This window comes from Rhinolophus hipposideros (genome assembly GCF_964194185.1).
Source record: "Rhinolophus hipposideros genome assembly, chromosome: 1".
Classification (NCBI taxonomy): domain Eukaryota; kingdom Metazoa; phylum Chordata; class Mammalia; order Chiroptera; family Rhinolophidae; genus Rhinolophus; species Rhinolophus hipposideros.
The window spans coordinates 73,476,178-73,502,859 of record NC_138047.1 but is presented as its reverse complement, the minus strand read 5'-3'; the positions used below and the strand labels follow the sequence as shown (position 1 = coordinate 73,502,859).

At 34.2% G+C, this 26,682-nt stretch overlaps 1 protein-coding gene across 7 annotated transcripts in view; it reads left to right on the top strand.

The window, feature by feature from the left end:
• EIF4E (eukaryotic translation initiation factor 4E) overlaps positions 1-15,765 on the top strand; it is a 38,680-nt gene extending 22,915 nt beyond the window's left edge. For all 7 annotated transcript variants that reach the window (XM_081046393.1, XM_081046398.1, XM_081046392.1 and 4 more), the window contains 5 exons: positions 7,024-7,119; positions 9,288-9,351; positions 10,385-10,498; positions 11,690-11,829; positions 13,917-15,765. In XM_081046393.1, the coding sequence (XP_080902519.1) occupies positions 7,024-7,119; positions 9,288-9,351; positions 10,385-10,498; positions 11,690-11,829; positions 13,917-14,031 (529 nt within the window). In that variant the 3' untranslated portion in view covers positions 14,032-15,765. The remainder of the gene's footprint in view (positions 1-7,023; positions 7,120-9,287; positions 9,352-10,384; positions 10,499-11,689; positions 11,830-13,916) is intronic.
• The last annotated feature ends 10,917 nt before the right edge of the window (positions 15,766-26,682 follow it).

Below are 26,682 nucleotides of genomic sequence, written 5' to 3'. Positions count from 1 at the left end.
CGCAGATAACAAGAATCCATTCTTTTCCATGGCTGAGCAATATTCCACTGTATACATGTACCATGTCTTTTTCCATTTTTCCATTAACAAACACGCAGGCTGCCTCCACGTCTTGGCCATTGTAATAAACAGTGCTGCAATGAACATATGGATGCACACATCTTCTTGAAGTAGTGTTTTGGGTTTCTTCAGATAAATACCCAGAAGTGGGATTATTGGGTCCTTCTTTGTCTCTTGTTATAACTTTTGTTTTAAAGTCTGTTTTGTCTGGTGTTAGTATTGCTACTCCAGCTTTTTTTTCCTCTTCCATCCCTTTATTTTCGGTCTGTGTGGGCCTTTTGATCTGAAATGAGTCCTTTGTAGGCAGCATACATAAGGGTCTTGTTTTCTTGTCCATTCTATTTCTTGTCCACCCTATCTTTTGATTGGAACATTTAATCTATTCACATTTAAACTAAGTGTTGATACATACACAGTCATTATCATTTTATTATTCATATTTTTTACCTTTTTTTCCCCATGTTAAGTCCCTCTAAAATTCCTTGTGATTCTGGTGGTTTGGTGGTGATGAACTCCTTTAGCTTTTTCTTGTCTGGGAAGCTCTTTATTTCTTCTTTGATTCTAAATGATAACCTTGCTGGGTGGAGTAATCTTGGTTGTAGGTCCTTTTTATCACTTTGAATATTTCGTGCCAGTCCCTTCTGGCCTGCAAAGTTTCTGTTGAGAAATCAGCTGACAGTCTTGTGGGAGCTCCCTTGTAGGCAACTAACTGCTTTTCTCTTGCTGTTTTTAAAATTCTTTCTTTGTCTTTAATGTTTGGCACTTTAATTATGATGTGTCTTGGTTTTTGCTTCTTTGGGTTCATCTTATTTGGGACTCTTTGTGCTCCCTAGGCTTGTATGTATATTTCATTTTCCAGGTTAAGGAAGTTTTTGGTCATTATTTCTTCAAATAGGTTTTAAATTCTTTGCTCTATCTCTTCTCCTTCTGATACAAATATCGGGACGCTTGATGTTGTCCGAGAGGCCTCTTAAACTCTCCTCTTGTTTTTTGGATTCTTTTCTCTTTTTGCTGTTCCAAGTGGGTATTTTCTGCTACCTTGTCTTCCAAATCACTGATTCAGTCCTCCTGCTTCATCTAATCTGCTGGTGATTCCTCCTAGTACATTCTTCATTTCAGTTATTGTATTCTTCACTTGTGATTGCTTTTCTTTCATGGTTTCTATGTCCTTTCTTATGCTTACTATCTCTTTGTTGAAGTTCTCACTAAATTCTTTGAGTATCCTTATAACCATTGTTTGGAACTCTGTCTCCGGTTGGTTGCTTGCCTCGAGTTCATTCAGTTCTTTTTCTGGAGTTTTCTCCTGTTCTTTAATTTGGGACATATTCCTTTGTTTCCTCATTTTGGATGCCTGTCTGTGTTTGTTTCTATGTATTAAGCAGATCTGCTACATCTCCCAGTCTTAGTGGTGGCCTTATGAAGTAAGGCAACAGTTTTTCTGGTCACCTGTGCCAGGTGCTCCAGGAGTGTCCCTTGTGTGGGTTGTGTGCTCTTCTGTTGTAGTTGAGCCTTTTTTGCTGTTGGCACATCAGTGGGTGGGATTGACCCTGAGGCTGTGGGGTTTGATTACATCACAGCTTATGGGCCACTATGCAGGGGGCTTACTCCATAGAGTGGGATTTACCCCAGCAGGCTCTGGTGCCTGTTGAGATCGCCCTTTATGTGTGCCTCTTGTGGGTCTAAATGGGTGGTTCTCTGCTGTGATGTGAAGCCCACCTCCAAGTATGTTGGTTCAAGGCCTCTAAGGAGGGGCTGCAGTGCAGTCCAAGGTCAGCCACTGCCTGTGACTGGCGGGGGGACTACCTGGTAGGAACTACAAAACAATCCACGGTTGGTCACTGCCTGTGCCGGACCTGGAGGCTCCTGGGAGAGGCCATGCTTTGAACTGAGGGCAACTACTATCAGTGCCAGGCCTGGGGTAGCTCTGCAAAAAGCCAGGACACGTCCAGGTTTGCTGTCAGCGGTTGGCTCCCATAAGCTTCAGCCACTGATAAAGCCTGTGTTAAATAGAGTTGGGTGGGGCGGGGTCCCGTTGAGTCACCAGGGTGGAGCAAGCATAGCTCACCAGACCAACTCAGACTGAGATTTGGCCATGGCGTTGCGGGGAGGGCTCAATACAAAAGATGGCACCTGCCTGCTGGCTGCATGGGAGAAAAATCCCACAATTCAAGGGAACTATCCCTTGAATTCTCACCCTGAAGCCACACAGCTCAGTCTTTCCTTGTATATCTCTGATGCCCCTGGAGTCACTGTTCCTCTGCTGGAGCCCAGGGTTAGTGCCTGTGAGCAAGTGAGTCTGTGCATGGACCCTTTAAGAGGACATCTGGGTTTCCCACAGCCTTCTGTCCCGCCCAGATGATCAGACTCCCCATTGTTATTCACAGGCAGATGTTGTAGAGGCCCCTCTTCCCAGCACTAGCACTCTGGGCTGGGGAGCCTGGTGTGATGCTAGGGTCCTTCACTCCTCTGGGGGGAACCTCTGTGGTGGAGATAGCCCTCTCAGTTTTCAAACGCCACATAGAAGTTTCCAGCTGGCTTGTGTCACGTCTGCACCCCTCCTACCAGTTTTGATGTGGTTTCTTTATATCCTTAGTTATAATCTTCTGTTTAGCTAGACTTTAGTTGGTTCTCCAGGTTGGTTGTTGTTTATTTTAGTTGTAATTTTAACGTGTTCAGGGGACGAGGCAAGCACAGTGTTGGTATACTGTACTGTCTTAGATCTACCAATTCTACTTATAGAAAGTTATAAATATCGTTTGGAAAAATATTCTGAGATGCTTTATGGTTCAGATTTTGGTAGTTTTCTCAGTTTTCAAAAATGCTGCAGAATTTATTTTGCATTCTTGAAAATAGCCTCTAATAATTATAAGAATGATTAAATTAGTTGGGTACAAGTATATAAAGGAAAAGTTCTGTGCTTTTCTCAGATATCCTCTTCCCCATTTTCTTTTCTCTGCTCCTCGAGTAGTCAGTGTTAAATTTGATTTGTATTCTTCTAAAATTTTTTAATGTGCATATGTATACTTTTTTTTATACCATGGCCATACTATTAACTCTGTATGTACAGATTTTGCATTATTATTTTAAACTACTGCCTTGTAGTAAATTAATATAAAGTCATGTATTTTTCTCAGGCTTCACATTAAATAGGTATATAGATTTTTTTTTCTATTTACAAATCAGTTCCATAATGTATGTTTTGTGCCCAATATATAGGGTAAGATACTGCCAAATTATCGGTCTTGATAGGCTTGAACTTTTAACAGTTTGAAAGTTTCTGGTTTTTATGTCCTTGCCAACACTCAGTCTTTCTAATTATTGCCCATTTGATTGGTCCTAGTCTGATTTGAGAAAACTATTGTTGTTTTAAATTTACATTTCTTTCATTGAAGTTTCAAAACAATTTCATGTAGTATTGAGCATTTGTGTTTTTAAACAGTCTGCTTAGTTCTTATGTCTATTTTGTTTCTCTTGGGTTATCCTTTGGAATTTATTTCCAAGCATTGTATATTATGGATGCTAACCTATCCAAGAGGGGAATTAGGTTGAAAAGGAGTTATCAAAATCGTTTGTTTTTTAACATTGTCTATGGACTTATTTTTTAGAGGCTTTTTGTTATCATGTAGTCAAATATCACTTTTCCTTCATGGCTTCTGAGTTTCATGTCAGTCTTAGGAGAACCCACACAATTATCCTAACAGCTGCATAGTAGTCTCTTGCTTTAATATATTTTGTTTCGTTTAAATCAGCAGTTCTCAAATTTTTTGGACTTATGACTGATTTATACTCTTAAAAATTATGGAGGATTCCACAGAGCTTTGGTTATGAAGATTTTTACCTATTTTTATTTTTTATATTAGAAGATAAATCTGAGAAAACTAAAATTATATGTTCAGTTATAATATCCATTACATGTTAAATGGGTTTATGAAAAAGTATTATTCAAAATAAAATGTAGTGGGAAGAAGAGCATTTTTGTATTTTTGTGAATCTCTTCAAGTGACTGACTTAGAAATTGGCTAGATTCTCATAGCTGCTTCTGCATCCAGGCTGTGGAAATAAGTTGTTTCAAAGTATAAGAAAATATGACCTCACACAGTTACTTGGTTGGAAAAAGGGAGGAAAACTTTTAAGTCTTTCAAAATAATTATGGATGTTTTCCTTGGATATTAGATTTGTTACAGGTTAGTTGCAATGTGGAGCCTGAAACCATATCCAAGAACTTTTCCTACTTTGTTACGTTAAAATCCATTGGTCTATCTTGCAATTGAAATTGACTTTTTTTTTTTACCAATAACAAAATTTTGCAATATACTGTTCATTTGGAAAATATTGGTTCAATGAGTTATGTAGGTCTCTCAAATACTGACACTTTTTATTATACAGTGTGAAAGCAATAACATTTATTAATGTCACTTCTAAACTTATCAGAAACGTCTTTACATTTTAATAAGTTGTCAGGCTCTCAGTGACACATGCAAGGCTTTTCAAAATTCTGATTTTTCTCCTGAAAGCTCAAATTTAACCAACAGGCTCACACTGTTCATTTTTCAAGAAATAACAATAGTTTATCAGCCAGCCATTCTTTCAAGTAAAACTTGTATTTCATGAAAAAAGTAGCTAGTTCACTTCAAAATGCAATTGCCTACGAATTGTATTTTGGTATGTAGTAGATGTATTTTTTGTACAGAATATGAAAACCGTATGTACACAGATTGAAATTTAATGAAAGCAATGGTTTTTACTGCTTCTTCAATGGTATTCTTAACTGAAACTGACGTTACTGTGCGAGTTGGTAATAATAAAGGCTACAGTGCATATTTGTACAATTTGGTGCCACTGTATCATTCTTGCTAAAGCACCGTCATTGCTTTTGCACCATTAGTGTAAATGTCAACACAATGGAAAATAAAATAATGTTTTCACATTATTAGAAAAATAGATTTTACTCATCAGAGCTGCTGAAAGGGTCTTGGGGTCCCCTAGTGGTCTGCAAACTACACTTTGAGAACTGCTGATTTGAGAATCCCTGTTGATAGTCACTTTAAGATGTTTGCAAATTTTCCAAAATTAGGAGCATTCTTATACATTTTTGCTTAGTCATCTAGTTTGGGATAAATGTTTTTGTGTTTAATGGCTGAATGAAATAAAGAAAAAGACTGAACTAATTTTATTTTTTAAATTGAGGTGTGGTTGACATATAACATTAGTGTATTAGTTTCAGGTGTACCACATGATGACTTGTTATTTTCTATGTATTGTGAAATGATCAAAACAGTAAGTCTAGCTAGCATTTATCACCAAACATAGTTACAAAAAATTTTTTTTTCTTGTGATGAGAACTGTTAACGTCTGTTATCTTAGCAACTTTCGAATATGCCATACAGTATTATTAACTACAGTCACTGTGCTGTACATTACATTCCCATGATTTATTTTATAACTGGAAGTTTGTACCTTTTGACCTTCTCCACTGCCCCCTCCCACAACCACCAATCTGTTCTCTATGAACTTTCTCTCTTTTTTAAGATTCCACATGTGAGATTGTACGGTATTTGTCTGACTTACTTCACTTAGCATAATGCCCTCGGATTGATACATGTTGTTGCAAATGGCAAGATTTTCTTCTTTTTTATAGCTGGATAATATTTGTGTGTGTTTAATAGATTTTCTGTCTTTGCCTTTTATATTTTTTTCTTTGATAGTGGATTGGCAAATAAAAATTATCAAGTAGATGATAAGATATATCTCATTTTTCTGTCTGATATTATCAAGTATTAATTATAAAGTTAATGAACTACGTCCATTTGGAAACCTTGTCTTCGGGCAACATTTTTATCAATACGAAAATGAAATTTCCTTTTGAATTACTTTTGGTATAATAATTCAGAGAATATAATTCTACTGAAGGTAAATCATCTTGGGATGATAACATTTAAGTATGACTTTGATGTGACATGAGTTTATCTTCAAGGTATTAGAGTAAAACTTTTTTTTAAACAAGTATATACAGATATACAGAAGCTCACACACCTTGTTGTAGAACATATCTGTGGTAGCATTATTCAATAAATTCCTTTATTTTGTTATTTTCCCATTTGTTTGTGAGTAGTCACATTTAATAATTTTCCCTTTTCTAGTACTCCCATTTCTTCCTCTCGGCTCATATTCTTTGGTTTCTCTGAAAACTTACCTTTGCTGTTCCCCATTTTCCTTTCAGGTTAAGTGCTTTTGCTGTGTTTTTCTTCAGCACCTGTGCTTGACTGTTGTAGTAGTTAGCACACTGTAATTATCCCTCTACTAAATTTCTGTAAGTTCCCCTGAGGGATGAGCCCCAATGGGTCTCTGGAGAATCGTATGTATTAGGCACAAAATACATACCTATTTTAAATGAAAGAAATAGAGAACGCTACTTATTGTCTGCCGCTTTCCTAACAACTACCATTTATTTTTTTTTACTTATTTACTTTTAATTTTGGTAAAATACACAAAACATAAAATTTACCATTTTAACTTTTAAGTGCACAGTTAAGTAAAGCGCATCTACATGGTTGTGCAATCAGTCTCTGGAACTCCTTTCATCTTGCAAAACAAAAACTCTACCTGTTAAACAACAACTCCCCATTCCCCCTCCCTCATGCACCTGGCAACCACCATTCTGCTTTCTGTCTATGAATTTGACGACTCTAGGTACCTCATACAAGAGGAATCGTATTTGTCTTTTTGGACTTGTTTATTTCTCTTAAAATGTCCTCAAGGTTCATCCATGTTTAGCAAGTGTCGGAATTTCCTTCCTTTTTAATGCTGATTAATGTTAGTTACACTGTATGTTTCCACCACATTTTATTATTCATCTGTCAATGAACACTTGTGTTGCTTCCCCTTTTTGGCTATTGTGAAGAATGCTGCAATGAACGTGGATGTAATATTACCATTTTTTCATATTGACTTTTTATTTTTTAGATGGGCACTCTGGTTTTTTAAAAATGATAAAAGCAAAACTTGGCAAGCAAACCTTCGGCTGATCTCTAAGTTTGATACTGTTGAAGACTTTTGGGCGTAAGTAACCATTCATTTTAGGATGTTTGTTGTTTTATTAGTATGTAATTTTTCATTTTAAGTCACATTTAAAAAATGAAGATAAAGATGAAAAGTTAATATTCGTCTATAAAATTACCTTTTGGTTTGTCCCTCTCCTCAACAACTATTTGTATTGGTGATTATTCCTCATTAGTTTTAGAAAGCTTCAGAATTGTCATCTTTTAGCCCTCCATGTTCTCTATTCCTTGTCCTGAGATATTCTTCGCTTGAGAATCCTTTATTGCCCCTAGAACTTTTGACAACTTCTTGGAGCTTGTCGCCTTTCTTGGTTGCCTAGATACATTTGCCCTATAATTGGATGATATTTCAGAGCTTTGTTAGGTTCTCATTTCTGCAAATTATTTTCAGTGTTAACATCTGGGATTTCTTGTTATAGATATTCTGAGATTTCAAAGGCTGAAGTGCTCAATATTCAGGGTTTCTCAAAGATGACAGTTTCTATAGTGATCCTTTATTAATTTCATTATACTTTGTGATCAACTTCAAGAACAGTTGAAATTTTTTTTCAAGATTTTGTTTCAGGTTTAGTAAAAAGTTAAGATTGGGAGTCATAAACCTTTGTATGACTTCAAAACACAATATAAAATTGTAGTCTTTCAGCAAGATTTGGAATATTGATTTTCTAAGAACAAAGTTAATTTAGTATGTCATACTTGAAAATTTAAGGGAGAAACTGAGACGTGGAAGATAAAATTTGTTAAAAACATTTTTAAGAGCTATAAATTATCTAGCAGTTATCTGAAATATTCTGATTTGTTGCATCTGGTATGTTTTTGAATCTCAGATATACTGAATAATTGATGCTCCTCTTATGTTTTAATGTAACCCCCTGAATGTATTCTGCCCACACAAAAGAACAGGTTATGGTCAGAAAATTTATATATGTATACTTCCTCCAGAGCAGAATTCTTCTGTATATTTCTAGTGCTGTGCTCATAATATGCATTTAGTATACATTTGAATCACTGAAAACAAAAGTATAGAATAATTAAAACTATAAATTGTGAGCTAGCCATTTTGAATGGTCGCTTTTTACTGAAAGCATTGACTTTTTTTTTTTTTTTTTTTTTTTTAAGAGAACTACATCTAAGCCCCAAGTAATTCATAGGTCTGGTTGTCTAACGGGTTATTCTGTTTTGTCCTTCGTCAAAACATTGTGGGTTTCTTCTCTAATTTATTCAAGAGTCTTCTAAAACACAAAAAGTCTCCCGTCTATGGAGGAGTAGCAAATCTTGAACCATTTCTCCCACTGAATCAGATTTGCATTTAATTAGTTTGTTTGGCTTTCATCAGTTTATGTAATTGTGTTTCTAATTAAAACATTGCCCTACACTTCAGTTATGTGTAAGCAATGTCATTATGTAGTAGATTTTCGTACCATAATTTAAAGTTATGAAGGAATCCTTCAGCTTTCTGTAAATATCTAAGTCACTTCTTAGTGTCTCACTTTTTTCTGGCAAATTTAGTAGTTAACAACCATTGAGTCCTTTTGGATTCATCCAATCTGTAGTACAATTTTGTTAAATGCGCCATTACATTTAGAAATACAGATTCCAGGGTTCCACCCCTCATTTAAGGGTTTAAAATCTGAAGGAGGGTGGCCTGGAACTAGTGGTTTTGTTTGTTTTTTAAAGCTCTCCAAATGATTATTATGCTCACTGACTAGTAACAGTCTGTGGTATTTGGGAACCATTGTCTGTTCCACTCTTGGATATCTTTAAGGATAATAATGTTGGCTTATTTCAGTCATGCAGTGCTGATGGTCAAAAAATTCATCTTGCTTTCTCTTGATTTGTCTTTTTGTGTATTTAAAACTCATTAGACACATAAGTTTTTCATCTGTCTAAAGCCACCTCATACCTCTATCTGTTTCTTAAGTGTACCTATGTATGCAGTGAGCTAATACATCAAAATATATTTTTGTCAATAAAATTATTAAAATTATTTTCTTGAAAATCATCAGATGTTGATTCTTGAGCTGACCATTATTAAGATCTGTTTAGTCCATTTCAGAAATTGACTATAGAAAAATCATTATTTTTGTCTTATTTTCTAACTATAGATATAACCACCTAAACTCAATGTTATATATTCTGTGTTTATAATTGTTCTTTTCTTTTACCTAGTCTGTACAACCATATCCAGTTGTCTAGTAATTTAATGCCTGGCTGTGACTACTCACTTTTTAAGGTATGCTTAATTGGTGATTTCACGTATTTTTTATAAGACTAGACCGTTCAGGTATTCATTGAAAAATCTTCTTTTTTTCCTTTTTTTTTTTTTTTAAAGACTTTGTTAGGGAACAGTGTGTATTTCCAGGACTTTTTTCCAAGTCAAGTTATTTGACCTTTCAATCTTAGTTGTGGAGGGTGCTGTTCAGCTTCAAGTTGTTGTCCTTTCAGTCTTAGTCGTGGAGGGCGCAGCTCAGTTCCAGGTCAGGTTGCTGTTGCTAGTTGCAGGGGGCGCAGCCCACCATCCCTTGCGGGAGTCGGTAGTCGAACCGGCAACCTTGTGGTTGAGAGCCCACTGGCCCATGTGGGAATCCTTCGGAGTTAGGAGCATGGAGCTCTAACTGCCTGAGCCACTGGGCCGGCCCCATTGAGAAATCTTGCCACAAATTTAGAATAGTTAATGCTCTAATGCTTGAAGAAAAATTAAATTAGCTTTATTAGGCGTTAGCATAAATATATTTTGTCCTATTTTATTATAAATAATTGAAATTAAATGAGCATATTACTCAATGGGCACATACTATGATTGATTTCAGTCCAATCTCTTTATATATTTGAGTAGACTGGTGTCTAGAGTTTGTCAGGAATTCTTAATGTGGATCCTTGAGATTTATAAATAGTTTTTGTCAGATGATAGAAGGTAGGGCATTCACTAATTTGCTGAAATTGCATAAGCTGTACATAAATTTTGCATATATTTTCTACGTATAGAAGTGTAGGTAGCTTCTCAAAGCTACATTACTTGGAATGTTTAAGAACCTCTAAATTAAATCAAACTCCAGCTTTGACAGCTAATAAGTACCTAAGTCAGGACTTTAATTCTGCAATCCCATGTCTCTGGCCTTAAGTTCTCCTGTATGCTTTTTTCCACTGCGTCAGTGACAGTTTTATGGGGAATGAAGTAAAAAGTTGACAGGGTGTTGCTTCCTGTTTCTAGTGATCTCACAAGTTAAAGTAACAAGACTGTCTAATATTGTCTTCTAACCTCGTAGGATGGTATTGAACCTATGTGGGAAGATGAGAAAAACAAACGAGGAGGACGATGGCTAATTACATTGAATAAACAGCAGAGACGAAGTGACCTCGATCGCTTTTGGCTAGAGACAGTAAGGTTTTAAAATTATCAGTTTTGGAATACTAAAACTTAATCTACATTACATTTTACATTGGTTACTTAATGAGGGATAAGGGTACCCACTCTAGAAAATCGAAGTGAGCAATTCATTTTATTCTACCATGTGAATCCGGTATATTTTCCATACTAGTACAGTGAAACCCCACCACCACATTACAAATCAGATATAAAGTGATTGGCAGTTGACTCTCAACCTTCCACAGCAAGCTCATTCTGGTCATTTCATTAACTTCAAAATTACAGAACCTCACATTTTGTATAATGTATGTTTTCACAACCCTCTTAGGTTATTGCTTAGCATACCAAACTTTTTAGATCAATGAAGCAAACAATGAAATTGTAGCTTATATTCAGCATATTTATTGTGACATAACCTGGAACTTTTGGCTTTGTAAGACATACGTTGAATATGAGATAATAGGCATTTTCTATAGTGAAAGGTTCTAAACCCTAACCTTTTAGGAACAGGAATTGTAGTCTCTTTGCATCTCTAGTGCTTGGCACAGTGTTTAGTTTATAGTTAGCAGTTACTAAGTTCAACAATTAATAAATATCTGAGCAAATGATTATTTTGTAAAGAAGAGACTTAATTTTGCTCTTGAGAGATTATCAGTAAATGCCATTTTAGAATTCTACGTTAGAAAGCCATTTCAGTTTTGCAAGATACCAGAAGTTCTGGAGATGGATAGTGGTAATGGTTGCACAACGTTGTGAATATACTTCATGCTGCTGAACTGTACACTTAAAAACGGTTACGATGGTAAATTTTGTGTTACATATATTTACTGCAATTAAAAAAACAAAGTGTTCGTGAAAAATGAGAACAAGGTGATTAATCTAAGCAGCAGCATAGAAAGTGAATGTTAATAAAATAACTCACCTTTTATACGTGTCCTGATATCAATTGCCCAATTTGCCAAGAGCATTAAAACAACTGTTAATGTTCTTGATATTAAAGAAACAAAGGAACCAATGAATTTTTTTACAAGTCAAGACAAAGCACTATATACATAAATATAATGTAGACATTCAGAAAGCCAGCTCTTGATTTAAAAACCGTTTTTCCATTTTTTGTATTTACAAATATACAAGAGACCTCTGCAGTTGAATAAGCTGTTTATAATCTATTGGATGTAATTAGGGATTGGGTTTTGTTTTTAAGCTGCTGTGCCTTATTGGAGAATCTTTTGATGACTACAGTGATGATGTATGTGGAGCTGTTGTTAATGTTAGAACTAAAGGTGATAAGATAGCAATATGGACTACTGAGTGTGAAAACAGAGAAGCTGTTACACATATAGGGTAAGTTTTGCTGTTTATGCATTTCTTTTAAAACATTAAGATAATTAAATGCAGAATTACTTTATAGCTTTAGAAATAACTTGGATTTGCAAGATCATTATTTTCCTTGTATTGTTTATATAAACACTTACCTATTTTAGCATGTAGCCATTTTATTTATCAAACGAGAATATAAGTTTTTTCTGCTTTAAAAAGGTGCTAACAAACAAAATGTGCTACTGTACAATACTCATGATAATGGAACGTTTTTCAATGAATATTACATGTCTGTTTTGTGCATGCGTGTACACTGTACGTAAAGTTTTTATTGCAATTTAAGTGACACCATCTTGGTTTTGTCCATATTTAAAATGCACATGTATAAGCTTTAAACTTTTTTTGGTAAATATTATTCTTTGCAAAAATTGCCTGTTTTTTCTTTTGTCCAAACATCAGTCAGTGTTAACGAGGATTTTCTTTTTACTACATTTACATTAATAGAATTTTATTTCAGATTTTGTGTTAAAATTAAATACTGCTCGTAGGTCATAAAATGCTGATTTGCCTGCCCCTTTGTGTAAGATTTTTCAGACATTATAAATTTTCCTAAGAATCCTTTCTAACTTAAAAGGTATGGGGATTTTCCAGGTTTTGTTCTACAGAATGTTTCTACAAGAGAACGGAGTTGACTGTTGATTTGTCATCATACTACTAATCTCTCTGTCAGAATCAAAAGTTATTGTGGGAGATTCAAATTTATTTGAAAATGAGTTAAAGAAATTAAATATGAATTTCTTTCATCGGAACATTTTGTATTTGCGTCCATATTAAAAGTTTTGAAATCTTTATAAAACATTTTATTTCAGTTTTTCAGGGACAGATTTTTGTTTCCCCCACCCATCCAAGTTACATGGCTCAATGCTCTTGCTTTCTGGCATTTTAAACGATTAAGTATAATTGAAAGGAATGCATTATATCATAATTTAAGTATGATAATGGTTATAATTTTAGTTATAAAATTATTTTTAGATGCCTTAATCGAGGGAAGTAGTGAAATCTGAAGGGTAGAGTATGAATACAACTGTCTTAGTGTCATATTGGAGAATTTATTTCCATGAAAATGTTTATTCTTTATTTTTATCTAATTTTGGTGTTTATGTTTGAAATTTTGCCATTTTTTTCTTAGAATAAAGAACCAGATTCCTGACTTCACCTATGATACTCTCTGTGATATGTCCCAAATTTTACCTTGTCGTCTTGGCTCTCATGCTTGCTTTCCTTATTAGCTGTAGCCACACAGCCTTAGTTTTGTTCCTCAGCCTTCAGATGTGCTTCACTACCTTAGCATTATACTTTTGGCTTCATGATTTTTAAAGGGGAAATTTCTTTGATTTTACAGATGAGATTAGCTCCTCCTTGTTATAAAATATCACAGCTCCTATACTTAACCTCTTTGGCACTCATCACATTTTGTTCCTAAAATCTTATTTGAAAGTTAGGTTGTAGAGTTAGTATATAGGCAGAAATCATGTATGTTCTAAATTATCCTGAAAATATCATAGATTGCCTTCAACGTGTTTAATTTTGTGACTGCAATCTTGTCAGTAACTGGTATGCTAAATGTAATTGTGCGGTAACATAATAGTATTTACTAAGGTTTATATATAAAAATAATAGTCGCATTTTAGATCAGAGAATTAAAATAGACATGTTCATGTATTGGATGTTGTTTTTGATTTTAATTATATGTGTTATAGCTGCACCATATGTATTTGTGAATCTTTCTTTGCAAATAATCAAAAATACTATGAACTGTCCAGGAACTGTCTCTGCTTTGCTATTGTTGATCTATTAATAATTATCACAGTACGTGATACACAGTAACCTTTCAAATACTGGTTAAGTGATTAAGATTATTATGAAAATGAAGAGTAAATTTTGCTGAAAGGAAAAGGTTGTGTAATTTCCTATTTCACTCTCTTAAGTATTTTTTTAATATAAAGTATATTAATACTGAATTTTGTGTGCGTGTGTGAGAGAGAGAGAGAGAAAGAAAGAGAGAGAATGAGAATGAAAATTAATGGCCACTTTTTTTCTTTTTCTTCTAGGAGGGTATACAAGGAAAGGTTAGGACTTCCTCCAAAGATAGTAATTGGTTATCAGTCCCATGCAGACACAGCTACTAAGAGCGGCTCCACCACTAAAAATAGGTTTGTTGTTTAAGAAGACACCTTCTGAGTATTCTCATAGGAGACTGCGTCAAGCAATCGAGATTTGGGAGCTGAACCAAAGCCTCTTCAAAAGCAGAGTGGACTGCATTTAAATTTGATTTCCATCTAAATGTTGCTAAGATATAAGAGAAGTCTCATTCGCCTTTGTCTTGTACTTCTGTGTTCATTTTTTAAAACATTTTGGCTAGAGTGTCTACTTTCCCAATCAAAGAATTACCGTACACATCATCCCCAGAATCCATAAATATGTTCCTGGCCCACTCTGTAATAGCTTAGTAGAATTACCATTACAAACACATTTTACTCATCCACAATATTAAAAAAGAACCTGCATTCTATACCTTACAGGAAAAGAATTCTGTTTATGTTTCGTTGTTTGCAGGAGCATATTTTGCTGGTTTGAAAGAGTATAATGCATACAGTTTTCTAGCAATTTTCTTTGTTTCTTTTTACAGCATTGTCTTTGCTGTACTCTTGCTGATGGCTGCTAGATTTTAATTTATTTGTTTCCCTACTTGATAACATTAGTGATTCTGATTTCAGTTTTTCATTTGTTTTGCTTTTGTTTTTTTCCTCATGTAACATTGGTGAAGGATACAGGAATATGACACAAAGGTGGAATAAACATTAATTTTGTGCATTCTTTGGTAATTTTTTGTTTTTTTATAACTACAAAGCTTTGCTACAAATTTATGCATTTCATTCAAATCAGTGATCTATGTTTGTGTGATTTCCTGAACGTAATTGTGGATTATAAAAAATGTAACATCATAATTACATTCCTAATTAGAATTAGTATATCTGTTTTTTGTATCTTTATGTTGTATTTTAACACTTTGTATTACGTAGGTTATTTTGCTTTGGTTAAAAAATGGTTCAAATAGAAAAGCGGTCCCATTCATATTAAGACAGTGTACAAAACTGTAAATAAAATGTGTACAGTGAATTGTCTTTTAGACAACTAGATTTGTCCTTTTATTTCTCCATCTCTTTAGAAGGAATTTGTACTTCTTATTGCAAGGCAGTCTCTATTGTACCTTCTCTTGTAGTGTCTTCCCCGTAAACAGCATAAGTTTGGAGCACTAGTTTGATTATTATGTTTATTAATTTTTAATAAATTGAATAGGTAGCATATATATGGAATTAATTTGATGTCGCTATATTTGTTTTTTATAAAGTAAGGCATAGTCCTTCAGTCAGATGAATCATGTACTCTTAATATGTTATAACTTATGAGAATTGTGATCTTGGTGCATCACCATTTGATTGGTAGGAATAGTAGTTGTAAAACTTGGTTGCTGCATTGAGATGCTCTTTTGTAAGTGTCAAAATATTAGCATAGGGAAAGAATACAGGTTGGTAGGGGCATATGCATTAAGAATTTTGTTAGTGTTGCTGTCTAAATAGAATGGAACAAACAGATATGAAGACTTAGTAAATTGGTGTAGTATGGTTTTATGTAAACTTGAAAAGTTGATCTCTCTTTGTAGTCATCATTTGAAAGCAAATTTGAAAACATTTTGCCTATAATACATAATTATATATTTCAGATACCGTGAAATGAAATACAGCTATCATAGAAAAAAGGGTAAGCTGAACTATAGGTAGGCTGAAAATCATTAGTTGAGAGGAAAATTTGTCTTTAAATGGTGAATATGAATTCAATCATTTAAAAACGGAAAAGCTTAACAAAAATTCTATTAAAAATAAACATGAAATTAATAGTATTGATTTCATTGAAGAATTTTAAAACAGTTTAAAGGGTACCACAAGCTATCAGCTGAGTACTCTCAATACACAAACTCCTCTTGTTCAGTGTTCTAGAAATATTGCCTCTTGTGTTTATAATCTCAATTTATCTAATATTTGCTGTTTAAGCTTGGGTGATTGGTTAAGGTGATTTATTGTCTGTGTTGATATATGTAGTCGTGAGCACTTCAAGAGCTTAAAAGTGGTGGTGGTGTATTGTCAGTGGGATTGGAGTTAGTATATCTATTAGAAATGAATGCTCTATTTCCTGAATTCTAAAATGCAGACCAATTTAAGAAGCATCAGCTTTTGGGGGTGAAGGAAGTGTAAGGCATTAAATGCACACAGTTCTAAATTTTTAAAAACCCTAATTTATAGCCTCTGATTATTCTTATCATTGCTATTTTAGAATCACAATGTTTTATTTTAAGTCTTTTTCCCAGTTGGTGGGGAGAAATGATAAATTACCTGAGTCACTTTTGGCACATGCCACTTAAGGATTACAGTGACTTTCAATTTTTCATAATTTCATTAGCATCTTTTCTAAGTGTAAGATTAGACTGTACATGATTTTTTAACTTTTTTTCTCTCTACCCAACAGGATATTATAAATAAATATATTTTCATAATAGAGAAGATAATCTTTAACAGATGAATAGTAGTTCATTGTGGGGATGTGATATATTACATTTAATCAATTTAATTGTTAATCCCAATTCTACAGACGGGTTTGAGGCATACTACGTCAGAATTCAATAATGACAACACTTACATAGCACTTACATAGTATTTACTATCTGCCAGCAGTGTTCTAAGCACTTTACATGCACTTTAACCTAGACAAGAATCCTTTGATGTAGGTGCTATTATCCCCATTTTGCAGATAAAGAAACAAATTGAGGATTTAAGTCACTTTACAGCTCATAAGTTGCAAAGTGTGGATTTGAATGCTGGAAATTTGGTTCCAGAAGTCCTGTAAATCACATTATACTCTCAATATTGTAGCTCCTATCGGATAGGCTATATAGTAAATCGTACTTGATTGTAGCCAGTTTATAGGCTAGGCATATAAACGTTTCATTTTACTTCCTTAGGTAATGAAACTTAAAATAAATGGAGAGTCCCCCTAGGCTCACTCTGTTGGCAATGAACTAAACTAATCATTTGGGGGTAGTTTTGAGAATATGGAGACAGGTAAAGGAGTTTATCGGCATATAGGTGAAGTGAATATTTTCATAAACAATTTTAAGTGTCTATATCCTATTATCGTCTAAGATATACGGCAAAATAAAATTTTCAGGTTGATAGGAGTTGAGATTTTTAAATGCTAAAGTTTCCATTTAAAAAGGATAATTTTAATTTACTAAGGCAGTGTTACGTTTCAAAATTAAAACAAGATAATGGCAAGTCTCTATGCTACTTTTTAATTATTATGGATTGTCTTCATTATTGCATAGGAGAAGAAAACAACTGAATTTTGTCATTCAGTCAGACTCTCTGGATTTTAGGTCAGATTTACATTAAAAAACTATAGGTCAGTGCTATCCAGTGTCTCTGTAGACTAATACAGAAATTGAGTGTCTAGCAACTTATACAGCAATTTTATATTGCTATGACATTAAAGTATGATCATTTTTCTAGAAATTATTTTTTTTAATATATTTACAAAAGTATGTTTTTGACAGAGTGCAGTTTGTTTGAGAAACACTACTCTTAGGTTGTTTTCCTTAATAGCCAAAGCCAGCTCAATGGCCCATTAATCCCTGGTTTGTTATCACTCCACTTCTCATTTCCTCACATCTAATGGACTTGGTGTCAAAATTTTAGTCCTATCTGTAGCATCTTTCAGTAACATTCTGTGGTATCCTGCTTGCTATAAATCGCAAAGTTGGCATTAGGCAGCCTTCCTAGTACCTTAGGTAGTTTTAGAATTTAATATTCTTGTGATTGTTTCTTCCACTGCTAGAAGCAAAAAAAATGGAATTGTGGGAATGCAATCATGTGACTCTTTTCCAATTCAATTGAACCAATTTCCACATTTTAATTTCGCCCCTTTAGAACCTGTAATTCCTCATAGTTTTGCATTTCACATGCACTCATATTCTTACCTTCTCCCCCCAAAAATAATGTATTGAGTAACTCTATTTACTACCGTGTTCCCCCGAAAATGAGCCCCAGTTAAGATCGTCAGCTAGACTGATGCATTTAGTAACGTTATGACAATGTTCCAGAAGAAGATAACATGACTGAATAAATATAGATTATTGCACATGAAAAAATAAGACATCCCTTGAAAATACGCCCTAATGAGTCTTTTGGAGCAAAAATTAATAGAAGACCCGGTCTTATTTTCCGGGAAACACGGTATGCTCTAGATATGGGCAGAAAACAAAATGAACTGGCCCCTGCTCTAAACTTTTAAAAGCAGACATTCAAAATAAGTCCATAAAGTTCTACAAATAGTTTTTGTTATTGAAATAGAAGTCCTAGGGTTTGTATTTCTATGGATTCGTTTAGAGGTAAATACAAAATGAGGTTGTTTGCTCTGAAGACCCTTAGAGCTCTAACATTGCATGTAAACAGATCACATTATAGGAGGACTCAGCCAAACCCTCACATGCAAATTACCGTTTTTGCGTGACTTAATTTCTACTTTATATTACTGGACTCTTGATTTTTCCAAGTAAAGTTTTGTGGCTCTTTTTTCATTATGTGATTGTACTTTTAAAAAATTTTATTGTTTAACATACTTTTTGAGTATGGGGAAATAGTAAATGTAATTATATCTGCTTTAGTGTGGTTTTATAGATAGCAAATTCTCTCTTCAGCCACTTTCCCAAAATACTGATTGATTTTTTTCTTCAATGTTTGACCAAACATAATATATATGCTTATTGTATTTTCACTACAGAAGTGTAGAAGGTGAAAATTTCCTGTCTCCTTCAAAATTTCCTAGTCTTTTCCAAGGTACCACTCAAATTTCTTGTAAATGTCTGTAAATTTCCTGTGCATACACCAGATGTATCTGTGTGTGCATGTGTGTATAACTTTTTTCTTTGGACATGTAATTTTGCTAGCATTGTTTTCTCATTTAATAATCGTTGATATTTTACATGTCAAAGCACATATAGAACTTTTTTTTAATTGTCTAGTGATCTGTTAACATGAATGCATACTTTATTGGAGAACTGCCTGTCTTTCCCTTTCCCTCTCCTTCCCCCGTCCCTTGCTCCCTTCCTCTTTTCCTCCCTCCCTTTTTTTTTTTTGCCTTTACAGCCCTCTAGTACATGTTGTAGTCTTATCTGCGTGCACTGTACTTACTGGTATGTGTAAAGAAAACAGCTTTTCTCTAGCAGTACTAAGTGGCACTTACTCTCTACCGTTTCCACACCCAGACTGTTTTAATTCACATACATGAATTAAAATCAGTTTTATAATTGTGTTCTACAGTTCTACTTTTAAGTTTTACAGTTATGGCCCTCGTGATTTTTTTTGATTGGGTTTTAATTGCTCTATTTTAATGAGCCAACATTGTAATAAGTACAAGTAAAATAGTTTTATTTGCTAGATTGTACTTTTCCCAAAGACAAGCAGTAAGCTCGTAATTCTATTTCATCTGTAAACATTGAAAAAGCTTGAATCACATACAATGATATTGGACCATGTTTTGTTTTTAAGCCTCGTAATGAACTTCATAATTTTTGAAATGAGAACATTTTCCAGACACATCTTGATAACTGTGTAGCCAGTTTACCTTGGCACTTGTTTTGTTTATAAGGGCATTATTTTTTTGCTTTATTTTTGTCTTCAACCTTTGACTCTGTTTTGGGTGAATGATTTGTGCGTGATTCCTGACATTTTCTTTGACTTAAGAGGACTTGGTAAGATACGTGTGGCATGAGGTTTGTCCCAGCTTGACTGCTCTGCATTGTCTTGTTCTGTCAGTGTTGATGCATTCGTACACATTTGTAATTGAGCCAGAATGATATTTAATGGAATCATAAGTTCCTATTTCACACACTTTTTCTCCTTTCGGGAAATGACTAATTATTTACCTCCTCTTCATGTTTTTTTTAAAGTGTTGCTACTTATTCTGTCTGTAAATGTTTGTACCTTCCATCTCTGCTGTTCTTAGATTATCCATCATGTCACTGTTTGTGATAGTGACTTCCAAATCTGTCTTAAGCCATGACCTTCCTCTCCCTGCCTATTAGACCTCTATATCAAGGGTCAGCAAACTCTAGTTCATAGGCCATATTTGTCCTGCATTCTGTTTTATAAATAAAGTTTTATTAAAATATAGCCTCACCCATTTATTTACGTATGTCCATGGCTGTTTTTTGTGCTGCAGTGACAGAGTTGGCTAGTTGTGACAGGAACTGGCCTGCAAAGCCTAACATATTAACTACCTGGCCCTTCATAGAAAAAGTTTGCTGCCCCTTACTCTAAATGTTTTGTGGTGATGGTGTTGCTAAAAAACATACCATATCCTCTTTCCATTTCCCTTTCAGTAACCCCCTAACCCCATTTCCACTTGGTTGTTTTATCATCAATACAATCAACTAAGTGATTCACATCATTATCCATTATTTCTTCCTCTGACCTTCCACTTAGTGTCTGAGTACACTGCGGTTTCTCCTTTGTCCCCATTATTGTTTGTCTTCTTATGCTAAAAGATGTCATACCTGACCTCCCTACTTTTGCACATGTCCTCAAATGCTCATTGTTTATCTGCAAGTTAAGACTTCTTTTACTGCTCTTAAGAAAGCCAAGGTAACCAGGGCTTTCTCAAACTGGAAAATACTGGAGCTTATGTGTATGTACTTGTTATCAAAATGATAAGTGGTCTTTTCAATTATAAAAAGGATTGCAAAGTGGTTTCTGAATTGTGCAACAAAGCTTATTCTCACTCTGTAGGATTGTCTTCCTAGTATATTTCCTGTATTACATGTGCTATGCATTTATTTGTTCCTTTATTACAGAAAGTAAAAAAATAAAGACAAGGAGAAAATGTGAGTAAAGATTAAGCCAAAAGTAAGGTTAGTGTGCAAAATGCATTCCTTAAAGCCTATTCTAGTGACCAGTTGAAAGGGAAAAGCAAGTCATTCAAAAATGCTAATGCTATGTGTGGGCAACTGCCATTTGTTGGGCATAATTTTTGCTATAAGTTATTTAACAGGCTGTGCTGAAGGAAGACAGTATCCAGTAGATATTCCACAGTAAGATGAAAGAAAAAAACCACCTGCTCCGGAAAAGCACACACATGCTTTGGTGTCAGACAATCTGAGTTCAGATTCTAGTTTTGCCATCTATTAGATATATAAATTTATTCAAGTTAGTTAAAAGTTTGTGCAGTCCGGTGAAGTAATGCATATTACATTTCCATAAATGTAATTGGGAGGGGTCTCGGCCCTACTTGGAGATCTAAGTTTATAATCCAGTCCCATTACATACAGTCGCAGAGTATAATGTGATGGCTCTTGATCTAACAGTTTTGATGGAATAAACTTCTATCTTATCCCTCCAGGGTGGTTGATACTATATATATGTATGTATGTATATATACACACACACACACACACATATATATACATACGTGTGTGTGTGTATTTATATAATTGTATGTACTGTTTGGGAATTCTGTTGATCTGAAGCCACGCCATAGATTCTTTAGGCTGAGTGTCCTTGTGTTCCCAAATTAAGGGCCTCTGATCTAGGGGGATGGTAAGGGGTGCATAAATCCTTAAATCAGTGGTTCTTAAATCTGTCAGATAAAACAGCCCATATGTAAAATCAAATGTATCATTGTACATGCTTATTATTCTGAAGTGAAATTCATTGGTAATACAAATTGCTTAGCCACTTTTTTAAATAAAAAAATATTAACAAATTGCTTAACTAGAGAGTAATAGAGATGATAATAATAGGATAATAAGAGGGGAAATTAGAAGGAAGTAGTTTTTAGTAAAATTGCTGTAGCCTAAGTGTAACTACATAATGAAGTAGTCTGATAATTCAACCTACACTAGTCTCAGTGTGAATGTAACAACTATTAAGTTACTCTGAAATGGTGAACTATAGACTTAACAGTTCGGATAGAAAGTATATCTTTTCTAAATTTTCATGTGGTATTTCTGGAAAATTCAGAGTATATTACATTTTTGCAAAAATTACTTGGTGTTAGATAATGTTAGATAATACAAGCTCAAACATTTCAATATTACAGATTTTTAAAAGTTTTATATGTATGTTTGGCATGATATTTGAATGTCATGTGGGATACTGGCTCTTAGGTGTGTGCGTCTGTCTGTGTACTGCTCAGCCCTAATAATACCAGTGGTATTGTGCCCAGTGAGAGTCAGTCCTTCAGATTGGTGCTTTTTAATAAGTTTTAAGTAGCAAGTTTCACTTTTTGACAAGTGTCTGAGGAACTAGTTATGTGTGTAATCATCTGCATTAAGGGCAGAGTTTAGAATAAGATTGCCATTCTTTTTGTGAAAGTTGAACTTGATAAAGACGTGTACCTGAATGGAATGTCACCACATCTGCAGAGATGGTTCCAGGTTCTACTGAAAGAGCATAAAAAACATTTTTCAAAACATTCTTACTGCAACCTATAATAAAAATTAAGCTTTACATTGTGGCTCAGTTTATGTGTATACCAAAACACGTTTCATAAAGATATACTCAACTTTACCGTATGGGAATGCATTCTGAGATTTTCCTATGCTAGTCTAATTCTTTTTTTATTCTGATCTCCATCTTCGTCTATTCTGATCTCCATCATCACAATTTAAAAAAGTACCATGAAAAGTACCCTTTCTTAAGGGAAAAAATGGGATCCTATTTTTTTTTAAATTTATTTATTGGGGTGACAATTGTTAATGAAATTACATAATTTCAGGTGTATAATTCTGTACCACATCATCTATAAATCCCATTGTGTGTTCACCACCCAGAGTCAGATCTCCTTCCATCACCATATATTTGATCCCAAGGGATCCTATTAAAATTATAGAGCAATTTATAACCAGTTGCCCACATTGCTATAAAAATGTCTCTTTAAAGCCTTCATCGTTTACAGTTGATTAACTCTTTCCTCTTTACTTTTTTATTTTAAGTTTTCAATGACAGTTGACATTGAGTATTAACATTAGTTTCAGGTATTCAGCATAGTGGTTAGACATTTAATGTAACATGAAATGATCCCACCCGATCTGTCTTGAACCTACCTAACACCATGTATAGTTATTACAGTATTATTGACTATATTCCTGGACTTTGTAAAGCTATACTTTACGTCCCTGTCTTTGACTGTTTTCTAACTGCCAATTGGTACTACTTAGTCCCTTCACCTTTTTATCCAGCCCCGCAACTTCCCATCTGATAACCATCAGTTTGTTGTCTGTATCTATGAGTTTCTTTTTGTTTATTTTGTTTTTTAGATTCCAGATGTAAGTAAAATCATATTTGTCCTCTGATTTACTTCACTTAGCATGGTTTAACTTTTAATTAATCTAACATAAATATAAAATATATGTCTAGATAACTGAATGAGTTATCTTTCCATATGGCACTGTTAACTTAATAAGTTAAATACCGTTTCCCCAAAAATAAGACCTAGCAGGACAATCAGCTCTAATGCATCTTTTGGAGCAAAAATTAATATAAGACCCGGTATTATATTATATTACATTTATTATATTTAAAGACCTGGTCTTATTATATTTTATTAATTTTTGCTCCAAAAGATGCATTAGAGCCGATTGTCCGGCTAGGTCTTATTTTCGGGGAAACATGGTAGTTAAGACATTACCAAAAGAAGTAATGCTGGTTTTAGATAGGTACTCTATGGACTATGTTTGTTCTTTTGATGGGGGTGGGGATATAATTACATTGCAAGACTAATTGCCCATTTAAGGTCATACAATTCATTACAGTAAACCCACATCATCTATAATAACATGAATATTTACCTTTGTGTAACAAAAGAGCCTTTATTCCTCTTGCCCAAGTGTGGTAACAAGTTATAAATTTAAAAAGTAGGTAGAGATTATGTACATTAATATTTTTGTTCCACTGGAATTCTATTCTTAAAGACATTTCTTACTACTCAGTCTCCCACAGGTATAAAAGAACAGACCGTATTTAGCCATTCAACAAATATTTATTGAGCACCTATTATGTACTAGTTATTGCTAAGTGTTGAATAGGCTGGAGAACAAAATAGACATGGTTCCACCCTCATGATGATTATAGTCTGTAAGTTTGTATAATGTAAATGTTTAAATGCATTTATTAAATGTGTGCTATATGCCAGGCTAGTTAACACTAATAACAAAGCAGAACAAAAACTCACCTGATTAAGCTTTTGTTCTAATAGATTGTAGATAAGTTCATTTTCCCCTTGTATTTCTAACAGTTTTTGCCTTATACTATTTAATGCAGTTTATTTGTTGCTAGAAGGTGACAATTTCATTGTTAATTGCATGCTATATAATATAGAGAAATACTCATTGCAGTAGACATCACTAGTGTTACCTGCCCTGAACCCCTTCCCTCTTAAGAACTATTGCTTCTCTCCACTTCCTGAAGTCCACATGGCTTTAGTGTAGGTTAGAATCATAAATAGTAGGTTCCATCCAGATAGTAGAGTATGTGTGAACTCCAGATAAGCTTTTTTTAAACTTTATTTTGGCATAGTTTCAAAGTTACAGAAAAGTTGTGAGAATATTACAAAGAATATTCATATACCCTTCACCCAGCTTCGTCAAATGTTACCGTTGTAGCACATTTACTGTATCTGTCTAAATTTTTTTTCTGGACCATTTGAGAATAAGCTGACATTCTTTGCCCTAAATACTTCAATGTGTGTTTCCTAAAATATTTAGTGCATGTTTCCTAAAAGGAAGGACATTCTCTTACATAACCATGATATCAGGAAATTAGTATGAATGCAATAGTATAATCTATAGATATTCACATTTTACCATCTGTCCCAATAATTTCCCTGATAGGAAATGGAAACCTGTTTATACATTGCATTCAGTTGTCATCTTGTTAATTTCCTTTATCTGGAACAGGTCGTCAAGTCCTCTTTTTTTTGAACATGTTTGAAGAGTACGTGCCAATATTTTGTAGAACATTTCTCAGTTTGGGTTTAAGTAGTGTTTTTGTGTGATCAGAATTAGGTTAACGTGAATTTTTTGGCAAGAACAGAAGTGGTTTTCTTAGGGCATCATGCCAGGGAGCACGATACCAATTGGTTGCATTACTGGTGATGTTAACTGATCACTCAATTAAGGTGATGTCTGTGGGTTTCTCCATTGTAAATATACTAATTTTCCCTTTGTAGTTAATAAGTATCTTGTAGCAGAACTTCCTGTTTCTCTACTAATTTACCCACAAAGTTTTAGTACTCACTGGTGGCCTTCAGTTTTGATTGCCAAATGGTGATTTTTCTACTTCCATCATCCTGTATTAGTTGATTTCCTATTGTAAGGAAAAGCTTCTTATTTATATAATTAATTTTAGGGTGGACTCGGTTTCTATTTTATTCAATTAATGATAATCCTTTACCGTCATTATTTTGATGTTCATAGTGTCCCAAATTTGGCCATTGAGAGCCCCTTCAAGCTGGCTTCTTGTCCTTTTGACATAATAGCATCATTCTTTGATGGAATTGACTTTGGGGTACAAAAGTAAGTCCCAGGCATATCTTGACTCATCTTGTACTGTCTTCTTCAGCCCTGAAGTTGGATACCATGTTTGGGGATACCATATTTCCCCAAAAATAAGACCTAGCCGGACCATCAGCTCTAATGAATCTTTTGGAGCAAAAAAATATATACATTATATATATAATATATATAATTATGTAATATATTAAAAATAAATTATATAAGACCCGGTCTTATGTTAAAATAAGACCAGGTTTTATATAATATATAATATAATACTGGGTCTTATATTAATTTTTGCTCCAAAAGACTCTTTAGAGCTGATGGTCCAGCTAGGTCTTATTTTTGGGGAAACATGGTATCTCCATGGAGCCCTGATTCCTTTAATGGAGAATGGAATTTAGTAACCAAGATCTGGGCAGTTGGTATATTCATTGCTACCAGGGTGTCATTGCTTCTAAGTTTTCACAGCAGACAGAGCTAGGAAATTGATGCATGTATACATATACACATCCTTATTGCTATAATAATTTATACCTTAAACCCCTGAATTGACACTGATATCTCTTAATTCCAACCCAACATCACAGGGCTCTTTCTGTTCTGTCCATATGTGAAATTCTTTGTTGTGTATAGTGAGAAAGCAGGATATCACCAATATCAAACCTAGAATAAATACAAAATAGTTTCATAATTGCTAGCCAATGTCTTTGCAAAAAAGAAACCTAAGAATTCAAGATATTTTTAGAGTTCATTTTGTCTAAATTTAGGGCATTTAGTTCAGATACCGTGTTCAAAATGTCAGTTCCTTCAGTGTAGCTATGTTATTGTTTGAAATATTTTGTTCATTTGTTTCTGTTCGTATTTTATTTTAGGTCACCTTGCCCCTATCGTTTCTTATTTTTCTCCTTCCTTGCCCTTTTCGTTTTTCTTTTCCTTTTTTCCCCCTCTGCTTTTCTTCCCTTCCTTTCCCTTTTCCTTTTCCTCCTTTTTTTCTCCCACTCTTTTCCCCTTCTCTCTTCTCTTTTCCCCTCTCTGTCCTTCCCTTTCTTTTTCTTTGCATGTGTAAAACATGGACATGATTCTAAAAGTCAGAATCATTTATAAAGTTATACTCAGAAAAATGATGTCCTCCCCTCCCCCAATTCTGTATTTTCTACCCCATTCCTACCCGCTTCCTGTAGGTAACCAAACTCCTGCATCTTCTGGGTCTT